The sequence below is a fragment of the Solanum tuberosum genome, unplaced genomic scaffold (genome assembly GCF_000226075.1).
Source record: "Solanum tuberosum cultivar DM 1-3 516 R44 unplaced genomic scaffold, SolTub_3.0 scf00177, whole genome shotgun sequence".
Lineage (NCBI taxonomy): Eukaryota > Viridiplantae > Streptophyta > Magnoliopsida > Solanales > Solanaceae > Solanum > Solanum tuberosum.
In genome coordinates, this window is record NW_006239101.1 from 993,496 (window position 1) to 1,005,591 (window position 12,096).

Sequence of the window (12,096 nt, forward strand, 5' to 3'; positions counted from 1 at the left end):
AACTTTTTTAGTAGATTCGTGTGTTCCAATTTCCTATTCTGGTATTCTTGGGTATGCGAGACATGGTAGCATTGTATCACTTGCGTAGGGTGAGTACATTCTTGACTTGTCAAATCGTGTGGTAAACCTCGATAACCGGTTTGTCTTCTTTCCGTCCGGGTAGTCGTTCGGGGACGAATGAGGGGTAAAGTGGTATCTATTGTAACAACCTGATCCGTCGTTACATTTACGCCACTTCTCTTCCATTTTAAAAATTATTTACTCATCAAGCAAGAGGAAAGTAATGGCACAGTGTTGTTGAAACCACCCCTAATTTCCTTCTGAATTAAAGCAATGAGAATTTTTCTTTTACACATTTGAAATTCTGGTAGAAGTGAACCTTCTATTCATTGCAAAGTTCATATCATCAGTGCACATGATTGGTAAAGAAGGATACAAATCACGAAGTCGTTTATTCATGAGAAAAGGTGTTCTAGTAGTTGATGTTACACTTCATGCTCAAGTGTTCCCTTTGTTTTAATTGAAGGGACTTATGTTTTTATTTTTCCAGCATTCAAATGTTGGTGCCAATCTTGCTGGCAGTGCAGTGTAGACTTCCCTCTGTCTTCAGTTGTAGATGCTGATATCATGTGAGACCAATTTGCTGTTTCTGTTTGGTTTTGATTTTCTTCCAAGGATTTTCATTTTAGTTGTTCATGGTGAATATGAGTGCGTCGACTATGCAGGTCTTTCTTGAATTCCGCATTTGAACTACTATTGAGAGTTTGGGCAATTTCACGGGATCTGAAGGTATGCCTATTTTGTTCTTGTTAGAATTATTTTAAAATGTCATCTTTATATGTAAACCGTCTTCATCCATATTTTTATTTTTTCATTTCTATTTTCTTACAAGTCTACCTTAGTTTCCTCGTGAATGGTTATCAAGTTTTATGATCAACTTGCTTCCATTGTTGAGTACCTTTGACTGAGGTCAATTCCTTTTGTTTTAAGGAAAACTACATGCATTCTTTGCTGAATCTCCCCTTAGATAGTTATATACACACGAGTTTTAGAAACAATGTCCCCTGAATTTATCAAAAACCTCTGTGCTAACTTTTTGCAAGTACCAACCAAAAAAAAATCAATAACAATATACTTCAGTAAAAGTAAATATTGTCTCATAGTTCCACCTTTCCTTTCCAAATTGAAACATGGTTGCCCGTATGACATGAGTAGTGTGTATTGAAGGGAGAAAGGTAGTCTCAGAAGTCATCTCATTGAGGTATTGCAGCAGTTTTAGAAGGGCGAGAATGCTAAAGAAGAGGGAATGGAGGACCAATGTGAAAATTGCTTAGAAAGATTGGGGGAGCAAGGGACAGTGGAGAGTTGTCAACCATGGAGAAGGGACAGTGAAGAGTTGTCAACCATGGAGAAGGGACAGTGGAGAGTTATCAACCATTGGAAGTCGTACATAAGAGAAACGGATAACAGAATGAGTTGGTTTTCAATAACCTCAATGGAGGAAAGGACATACTGGAAATGGAGCAAAGACAAGAATGGGAAGTTCTCTGTCAACTCAGCATACAAGGAACTGAATTCAGTAGTAGTGAAGGAAAGAGATTGGCCTTGGAATCCAAAGATTCCTTACAAAGTTAACTGTTTCACCTGGTTTTTGGCAAAAGAGGCAGTCGTGAGTCTTGACACAGGAAAACCTAAGTAAAAGGTGTCATTAATTTGTCGCTGAGTATTTTCTATGCGGGGAACAAACTGGGACAATCAACCGTCTATTTTTGCATTGCTAGTGGACAAACCAACTATGGAGGATGTTTATATGCCTAAAAGGGATCAGATGGGTGAAATCTGGAAAGATTTCAAGCGGGTGTCCTAAGATGCTGGAACAAGAATGGCATGGTAAGTAAGAAGGAGGAGAGATGAAAGATTGTCCTGGCTTGTATTTGGTGGTCAGTCTGGATTGAGAGGAACAAGAGGTGTTTGAAGGAGTACAAAGCAGCTTACAGATTCTTATGATGAATTGCTTAGGCCTATTTTATTTTTGTTGTGAGCAAAAACTATTAGCTCAAACAGAAGACATTTTTGATGTTTTAGAATTTTTGTAAGGATAACTTGAACCACAAGATGTAAGTTACTTTTGTTGGGGAACTATACCTGTTGGTGTAGTATACCTGTGGATATATAGAAGTAATGGTACCTTTCTCCAAAAAAAAAAGAATGAGTCGGTGGATAAGCTCTTGTGTTCAGGTAATTCTTAGGGGTTTCCATGAGGGTTTTGAGGATAAAATCATAAAGTTGCTTACAAACATTAAGCATAGAGCTAGGAGAGCAAGTGTGGTGATGGTAAGAGGGAGGGTAGGAGAGAGTAGGTGGAAGAAAGAAGATAATGAGAACACTTTGGTGTATGAAATAAAATAGGAGGAATGAGGGAGAAAGAGGGTGAAAGTAAGAGGGAGAATGGGTGAAGGGGGTTGGTGCTGATAATATAATTAAGTAAATAAAAGTATGCTCTCTCTAACAACTTAATCTTTTAGATGAGATGGTCACACACTTCAACATGGTATCAAGGACAATTGTCTTTGGATCAAATCTCACCTCCACCCATTATCAAAAAGTGTTTGGCCATGTAAAATGGATCAGACTGGCATGTGAGGGAGAGTGCTGAGAATATAATTAAGTAAATACAATTATGTTCTCTTTACCAACTTAAACTTTAAGATGAGATGGTCAGACAATTCAACAATTGTGAAGGGCAAATACATTATTCTTGGGTGTCGGGATCTTTTTTTGATAAGGTAACATAACAAGTTGACTTATGAGTGGCCAATTTCACCTTGTGCTGTAGACGCACGGGACAAAGTTCAGAGGCCATGAGATATTGGAGGCAGCTTGTCTGATGTTAGTCTATGCTTTCATTTGTCCTTCCATTCCTTGCTTTTGTACAAGACTTTAGGTGAGGAAAATTTCCATGGAAAATGTATTCTTGGATTTTTTTTTTTAGGAAAATAAGTGGGTTTCTTACTTATTTTCTTGTGTTCGGTATGTAAGCAAAAAATATTATCCTAAAAGCATTTGTATATGATCTAGACAAATACTATGGGAGGTAAGGGTGAGAGTGAGAGGGTAGGGGTGTAGGGTGGTGGGGATGAGGGATATGGGGGTGGGGTAAAGATGAATTGTATTGGATGGTGGAGAGTACCCAATCTATGTGGAATGCCACTTGTGGAACTTGTTTTCCTACCAGTAGGGAGGTAATTTTCTCACTTTTAAGGAACTTGTTTTGCTAAAGAAAATGTATCCCAAATTTTTTGACCAAACAAACATGGGGAAGTTGGAAAATGTTTTCCTCCATACTGATCACAGCCTTGATGTAAGATCACATTCGAACTAGTTGATTTGATGATAGATAAGGGTGCTTTGAATCAGCACATATAATATATAGATGCTTTCACCTATTAGTATGTTGAATAAATTACACACCTTTTGTTTTCTTTCCATTCCATTGCATCTATTGCTCATTTTGAATAGGCAAGGGGAGAGGAAGTTTTGTTTCCTGACATGCTATTTCTTCTCAGGTTCGCTTATCTTCTGTGGAAGCATTAGGGCAGATGGTTGGTCTTATTACTAGGACACAGCTGAAGGCAGCTTTGCCAAGACTTATTCCAACTATATTGGAACTGTAAGACATACACTGGACTGCTATGTTTCTAGAAAATACATAATTTCAAATGGCATGAATACTTCTGATGTCAAATGACTGGCTCCTTGCTTGCGCTACTTTTTCTTTTTATAAAAAAACTTAGAAATGCTAGTGATACACTTTCAGTGGGAGAAATTGTTTGTTGTGTCTGTTTGGGCATTATGCGCTCTGTAACAATGATAGCTTTCGATTTTCAGGTACAAGAGGGATCAAGATGATGTAGCCTTTGTGGCAACTTGTAGCCTCCATAATCTATTAAACGCCTCATTACTGTCGGAAAATGGTCCACCATTACTTGATTTTGAGGTAGGAAACACATGTATGCCCAGTAATTTTGTACGACTGCTCAATTCTGTAGGATAACTTGCTATTCTGCTAATTCTTCTCCTATTACTTCTAATTTCTAGTGATTACTTGTTTTATTTTGGAAAGAGAAATTGGAATCAGTTATTGATAGCATCTTGGTAAAGTCATCGTGACTGGTCATGATTTAGAGTATTCCCCTGCAACAGACCGTCACTATTTGGCGCTTTTTGTAATTTTCGACTGTACTGCCTTAGTACTGTACAACAATAAAATCTTACTTTATAAAAAAAGAAAGAAAAAGACGGTCACTATTTGGACCATGATACACTGTCCAATTGTTTGCTTTGGCAGCACTTTCACTTTTCACTTCAGCAGCTGGTGACTTGTCATGACTGCAGTTCAGGTTGCCTCCTGTTACATCTCTTATTCCAATGGCATGTATCACCTAATTCTGATCCAACCTGGAAATCCCCCCTTTTCCCTTCTTTCTTGCATATAAAGGGTAGTCAAATTTGTTGAAAGAGTCATCCTTCAAATTCTGATGAACAAAGAGGCATTCCCTCATCCTCACTAGTTTCCTGTTCAGTTCCAAACTCTCTCTCTTGAGCAACTTGAGTCAAAGCAGCAGTACCTGGATATTCATGTTTATATCTGGATATATTAAAATAGTCATGGCCGTATTAAAAAGATCAATTATATATGTTACTTTGAAGCATAGAGATATACTTGTGTTGTCAAACTGGATGATACCTAGCACTCTAATGGAAGCACTGAAGCTGGTCAGGAAGGAGGATAGACAAGCAGCCTAGGTTGATCTAGGAACACGTCTGCATGCATTTTTGATTGTTGTTTGGAAAAAGATAATTGTTTTTGAGAAATTGTTTGGAAAAAGATAATTAACATGCGTGCACTCTTAAATATAAGCATTTGTAGCTTTTTGCTGCAAAATGAATGATATACACAAGGTAACCATGTTATTCGGAACTCCTGAATTCCTTTAGAGGAACTTTAGGCCATGGTCCTATTATTGATGAATGATGATTGCTAAAATATGACTTGTCAAAAAATATAGCGATGTTTGATATCCAAGTCAATGTGACAGCTTGTTAAACACCTTACTTATTCACCCTTTATGTCTTTAGCTCATCGAAGGGAACCTTGGAGGCAGGCTAGGGTTGAAATCCTAGAGGAGACAAAAACACTAGTTGATTTCTTTCTATTTCCCTAAGCCTCGTGGCTAGAGTTATCCGTACCTGTGTTGGTGGGAGATAATAGGTACACGGTGATAGTCGAGATGCGTGCAAGATGGTCTGAACACCATCATTATACAAAATTAAAATTAAATTGAAGGAAGTCTTAAAGAAGAAGGCGTAAGAATTAAGTCCAAGGAGTATATCTTTGACAAAGTGCAGACAAATATTCTTTAGGGAAAATTAAGGTGAGTGACCATTCTGTCATCTTACTAACTCCTTTTAGTCTAACTATCAATTCCTTACCTAATTTAGCACAAGTGGCTATTAAATTAGTAATTAGCAATGCACTATTTTTTCTTTTAGAAAAGACATGCTCTCTTTTTTAAATAAATGAATTGGATTGTAACTTCTGATTGAAGAACCCAAAAACGTTAAATATGTCTTTCAACTTCCCCCCCTTCATATTTTTTTAACAAATGGGTTGTGTTTTTATTTTCAACTTTGGATAGTAGGTCTAAGTTGTGGGATAGTTGCCCATATTAATTTGTTCCCAACTTGAACATGCATTAATAGATTTCTAAAATGACAGTAATAGTTATAATTAAATTAATACTCTATATTGTCTTACTTCTGCTTTCTCCCTGACATATATTCATCCTTTATTCAAATTCCCCAGAATAGTGTGAATTTATTGTTTAAACATAGTCATACACTGCTTATAGATGATTATACAAAGCAAATACATCACTTATACATTGTATACGTAATGTATAATAAGGTATAAAGAAGAATATGTAATGTATATATATAATGTATAAAAATGCATATACACTTTTATACATCATGTGCTACAGCTTATTTGAAAAATAAAAAAAATGAAAAGGGTTGTACGTAGTTCGGGGAAGAAATTAAAAATTACATTGATAGAGTCATAGAGATTTGACTTCATGAGTTTCAATGTATGAACATATATTGGCTAATTTAGATGTAAAAAGTTATTGGGCTGTAATCATTGTAAACTGTTTCTTTGGGTTATACACATATGAATAACTATCCCTATTCTTTATAGAGTCCTTACTCCTTTGACCAAACAATTTTGTTGAACCTACTCACTTTAGCAATGATAACTTGATGGTCTATTCTAGGTTCTTCTAGATATTATTATCTTGCCTCAAATTGTATTTCTGTTGGGATGCCACTTGTAATTTTTTCCGATGACCAAAAATCTGTCTGGAGCCTATCCATTGGGCCAGCAGCAGCCTTTGAAACTTGGGGATGATTGGCCCACCTCTTTGCTCCCCACTTGAATGCTGAACTTAGTTCGTTTGGCGCAAGGCTCAAACTTGTGACCTAAGACACATGTCCTTCAACCTTTTCCAAATTGAGCTAACCCCTGGGGACAAATGCCACTTGTAAGAAATCTCGAGAGCCATTAAGGTTTCACCAATTAGAGTGATGTATGGCTGATGTTATATACAATCATTTCATTGCTAACTGTTGCATTTATAGCGTCATTCTGATTTAGATAGGTAGCTAACTATCTTTGATGTTGTGCAGGACCTTACTATCACATTGTCAACTCTTCTTCCTGTGGTTTGTAGAAGCAGTGACAAAAAAGAGCATTCAGATTTCTCAGTTGGGCTGAAGGTCTTGTTTATTGATTTATTTTTTCTTTTTTCGTTTAAGAGTACATTTCATTGATTAACCAGTTGATGGTCATTTCCTGCTTGGAAGCTGTTCAGGCCTAAGTTCTGTATTTGAGGTTTTAGGTTGTTTTTATTTTTTCACTACTTAGATTAACCCAAGAGAAATACACGGGTTTATAAGCTTACTTAAATGAGTTAGATTCTAGGAATCCCGTTCAATCTTCTACACAGAGATATTTTCTGTGCACTTCTATATTTGCTTCTTGCCATATTGTCCAAAAAATGGCACATGGAAGGATCCTCTGTAACCTGAACTGATTGGCCTCCTGTTTCTTCCTCTCCAACTTCTAAGGAGATCACGCTACTTGTCGGCATCTTCCAGTTGGCACACATCAGATCAGATAGAACAATTTTGAAGAAAGCTACTGTAGATGTGCGACTTGTATGACCCCTTCTCCAGACTATGCTTGAAGCACCAACAAACATATATTTCCTCTCTTCCTAAGATTTTCAGGAGTAGAATCGCACTACTAGCAGCTGCCCACTTAGAAAAGACAACTTTTGCGTGCCATTATGCACAGATAGCCATGTGAGAGAAGCCTTTGGATTCTCTCTTCTATAGAGCATGGTAGAAAGATTTTACATTAAAATGTCTAGTGATACTCCTTCCACTCCCAGGTTGCGCGTGGCCTTAGTTTGTTCATCCACATGTCGGTATAGATAGTTTTGGTACTTACATGCCGTCCCTTTAAAGAAGATGTCTGCTTTTATTTGCTCTCAGTTTGGAAGGAAGAAGTTCTGTTGATATTAAAGTGGTAAGATACTGTTAAAAAGAAGCAGCTTCTGCGAGTCCTGGTAGACATCTAAAGTGAGTTATCTTGCAAGCAATTATAGCTTTCTGGCAGTTCTGATAAGGATATTTAACTCTTTAGAAAATCGAGAGGCTAACAGCACTAAATACCATTCTTTAAATTAGTAGATTCTCTGAAGGTAGTATATGGTTGATTTTCCTTCTTCCATGTGTTTTTGGTCAGATTAACATTACCGTGGATTTTTTTTTTTCCCTGCTATGAACATCTGCTTCATCTTTCAAAATTGTTCTATGTATCTTCACATGTTATATTTGACTAATATATAGTTCTTTATTTTGTGTGAATGGCAGACTTATAATGAAGTTCAGCATTGTTTCCTAACAGTTGGTTTGGTGTACCCGGAGGATTTGTTTGTCTTCCTTCTTAATGTGGGTATTCTTTCCTTCATGCATTCCAATGCAAGAACGTAATGATATTTTGCTCAGTGTATCACCTATCAAGGAGTCAATTAGAAGGGAACCAAAAGCTTGCAATAGGGAATTACCCAGCCTTTTTCCATTTTGTTTTTGAACTCCAGAATTCAACCCTCTTTTAAAAAAATATGAAATGTCAAATTTAGTTGTGAGATTTGATTATTTACAAGGTAATTGTTCCACTAAATGGTGTGTATTTATTCTTTACTGCCGTCAGAAATGCAAGCTGAAAGAAGAACCACTGGCTGTTGGTGCACTTTCTGTATTAAAGCATTTATTACCCAGGTTTTTTTTTCCACCTCAATTTGTTAATGTCATGTTTATCTTCTCTCTCCCCATGTGACTTTCCTTGTTACTTTTGTAGATTGTCCGAGGCTTGGCATAGTAAGAGACCTTTACTAATTGAAGTTGTGAAGCTGTTATTGGATGAGCTTAATTTAGGGGTCTGTAAGGCCCTTGCAGAGGTATTTAAGAGTTGAAAGTTTTGCCTGTAGTGACCTAGTTATGCAAACACTTACTTTACTTCTAGATTATATGTGATTGTGTTGCTTGCTTGCAGCTAATTGTGGTTATGGCTTCTCACTGTTACTTGGTTGGTCCTTCTGGAGAGTTGTTCATTGAATATCTTGTTCGCCATTCTGCAATGTTTGGTATGCACAGAGATGATACTGAGAGATCCAGGGAATTGAACTCGTCACCTGGTGGTTATTACCCTTTTGTGTACAAGAAAGTGGAGGTATGCCTCTTTTTCAATATTTCCACCAATTTCATCTCATATTCATGGTTGTGTTGAGTTGCTTGCCCTTTTCTTGTGTTAAAAAGAGGAGTGCTTCCTTTGGCTTTTGGGGTGGGAGAGGGAGAGGTGGTTCCCATCATTGTTTTTGTGGTTACATGAGGTGGTTCCTGTTCCCCATCTATGGGGAACTTCAACTTGAGTTGACTCCTGCATATGTTTTAATAATAATTAGTGTGTCAGAATTTCTATCAGAATGCCATTTTTTATATGCCAAATGAGAAATTAGAAGAAGAAAAGAATAGATATTGGGAATTGAGTTAATTAATCATTCCCTCAAGCTGAGCGGATTAAATAGCTGTTACAGATAACGTAAATAAGGAAAGAAGATAATGTAAATAAGGAAAGAAACTAATAAAATACTACACAATCTTCTAACTGCCTAATTAAAGGGATTAGAGAATATTCTCATATTTAGACTATTTAACCATACCATATTTAAATATTCCCATATCTACACTATCCAAATATACCATAATTGACATTCCCCCTCAAGTTGGAACGTATAAGTCATATGCTCCTTGTTTGCCACAAATATAGTCAATTCTGGATCCTTGGAGTGATTTTGTGAAAATATCCACCAATTGATCTTTTGAGTTGACAAAACTTGTGGTGATGTATCCAGACTCGATCTTCTCTTGAATGAAGTGACAATCTATCTCAATGTGCTTCATTCTTTCATGGAACACTGAATTAGAAGCGATATGTAATGCAGCTTGGTTAACAAATCAATGTGGTCGTTTCAACTCCTCCCATCTTCAATTCTTGGAGTAGTTGTCTCAACCATACAAGCTCACATATAGCTAGTGCCATAGCTTGATATTCTGCCTCTGCGCTTGATCTAGCTATGACAATTTGCTTTTTACTTTTCCAAGATATTAGATTGCCTCCAATTCGAACACAATAACCTGAAGTGGATGGCCTGTCAAAAAGAGATCCTGCACAATCTGCATCAGAATATCCAACAATGTTGGTGTATCCCTTTATCTTGATCCAATAAACCTTGTCCTGGAGAGCTTTTGATCTATCACAGGATGCGAATCACTACATTCTAGTGACTATCACAAGGTGATTGCAAAAACTGGCTTACTCCACTAACAACAAATGAGATGTCTGGTCGTGTGATCATAAGATAGTTGATCTTGCCAACAAGTCTCCGATATCTGCTAGGATCTTTAGAGGCTCCTCCTGTCTTGGAATAAGCTTAGTATTTGGATCCAATGGACTGTCCACGTGCTTGCAATCCGACATACTAGTGTCTTCCAAAATGTCTAAGGCATATTTCCTTTGAGTAATAGCAATATCATGACTAGACTGTGCCACTTCAATGCCTAGAAAGTATTTTAGCTTGCCTAAATCCTTAGTCTGAAAGTGACTTGAGAGGTGTTGTTTGAGTTGAGCAATACCTTCATGATCATCTCCATTATGAGCCATTTTTTGTTTCATAGAAAGTACTGGAGAAAGAGAGAGATGAGACTCGACAGTTTTCTGATATGGTTGATTTAGCAACCAGTTGACCGATCCTTCCGTTTCCTTTTTTTTTTTTTTCCTTTCAGTTTCTGTTACTGAAATAGAAGAACATTCAGAGAGAGACAGTTCTATAAAATCAGTGGCTTTGATACCATGATAAATTAGAAGAAGAAGAAAAAGAAGAAGAGATATTGGGAATTGAATTAATTAATCATTCCCTCAAGTTGAGGGGATTAAATAGCTGTTACAGATAGCATAAATAAGGAAAGAAAATAATATAAATAAGGAAAGAAACTAATAAAATACTACACAATCTGCCTAATTAAAGGATAGGGAATATTCTCATATCTAGACTATTTAATCATACCATATTTAAATATTATCATATCTACACTATCCAAATATACCATAATTAGCACTAAACTATATGATGCTCGAATTATATCAGATGAAGATGGATGCTGTTACACTGTCAGAATTGAGGGCAATCTGTGAAAAGGGTCTTCTTCTAATAACTGTTACTGTCCCTGAGATGGAGGTATGAGAGTACTTCTCTCTTTAAGAAATTTCAGTTTAGTACTCTGTGTTTATCTCCCCCCACCTCTTTATGCGTATTATTATTTCTGGAATAACTAAATTCAATTTGTGCGAATTGTAGCATGTTTTATGGCCCTTTTTGTTAAAGCTGATTATACCACGAGTTTACACTGGTGCAGTTGCCACGGTATGAGATATTTTGTCTCCTTTTGACCTTCATTTTTTGACAAGGTTCACTATCTGTTCTTGCCTGTTGAAAACTATGCTCTCTTTATGTCAAGTTTGCATGTTCTATCTGCTATTCATTAATGGGGTTTCACATCTACTTCTTAAACCATAACTCCTTCAAGTGCCTTCTTTGTAGGTCTGCAAATGCATATCAGAATTGTGCAGGCGTAGATCCTCTCAAAGTGGTGCAGCGGTGTTGGAATGTAAAGCTCGTGCTGATATTCCTCATCCTGAGGTAATCAACTTTAGTTTCACTGAGCAGCAGAGAAATCATATACCTTGTTTAGAAATGTATACAACTACTTTACCTCATTTTTGGTGTTTTAGGAGCTTTTTGCACGCCTGATTGTTCTTCTCCATAATCCTCTGGCTAGGGAACAGCTGGCAACCCAGATTCTAACTGTAAGTCCTTGTCCAGCATCTTAGACTATAATAATTGTTGAAATATGTCATCATCTCATCTAAGCAGTTAGAGAGAGCAAGCAGACTTTTATTAACTTCAATTTTCTCTTTAACACGTCCTCCTCACGAATGGCTATTCTACGGTCTTTAGTATGGTTGGATTAGATGCATTTATCAGGTCTCTTATGACGTATTCATGCCTTAAGTTAGAGTAAAAAAAAAGTAGCTTTCTTATTTTCATTGTAGAATAGAAGTTTAGCATATTTCATGAAAATGACTTGGCCCATCGGCATGTAGCAACTTATACTCGGTGCTATGGATGAGATTAGCACAGTTTCATACAGAATTTATGGAAAGGTCATTGTCATGTCTGTCTGTATGTCTGATATGACTGTCTACCAACATTTAAATAGTAGATGGAAAACTGATTATGATGCCTTAGTGAAAGCTAGTCCAAAAGTTCAGGATGAAGCACGTTCCACATGTAGAAAAAATTTATCTACATGTTGAAAGTGCTTCATCCTGAACTTTTGGACCTATCACCC

General features: G+C 36.8%; 1 protein-coding gene across 4 annotated transcripts in view; it reads left to right on the top strand.

Moving 5' to 3' along the window:
• LOC102585399 (protein SHOOT GRAVITROPISM 6) overlaps window positions 1-12,096 on the top strand; it is a 52,532-nt gene that overhangs the window by 9,666 nt on the left and 30,770 nt on the right. For 3 of the 4 annotated variants that reach the window (XM_015311838.1, XM_015311836.1, XM_006354333.2), the window contains exons 8-20: window positions 551-629; window positions 726-789; window positions 3,567-3,670; window positions 3,889-3,997; window positions 6,748-6,837; window positions 7,999-8,076; window positions 8,339-8,406; window positions 8,486-8,585; window positions 8,681-8,857; window positions 10,833-10,922; window positions 11,043-11,108; window positions 11,286-11,384; window positions 11,477-11,551. In XM_015311838.1, coding sequence (XP_015167324.1) covers window positions 551-629; window positions 726-789; window positions 3,567-3,670; window positions 3,889-3,997; window positions 6,748-6,837; window positions 7,999-8,076; window positions 8,339-8,406; window positions 8,486-8,585; window positions 8,681-8,857; window positions 10,833-10,922; window positions 11,043-11,108; window positions 11,286-11,384; window positions 11,477-11,551 — 1,199 coding nt within the window. Of the gene's footprint in view, window positions 1-550; window positions 630-725; window positions 790-3,566; window positions 3,671-3,888; window positions 3,998-4,348; window positions 4,401-6,747; window positions 6,838-7,998; window positions 8,077-8,338; window positions 8,407-8,485; window positions 8,586-8,680; window positions 8,858-10,832; window positions 10,923-11,042; window positions 11,109-11,285; window positions 11,385-11,476; window positions 11,552-12,096 lie in introns of those variants that run through there. The other variant, XM_015311837.1, reaches the window with a different exon arrangement.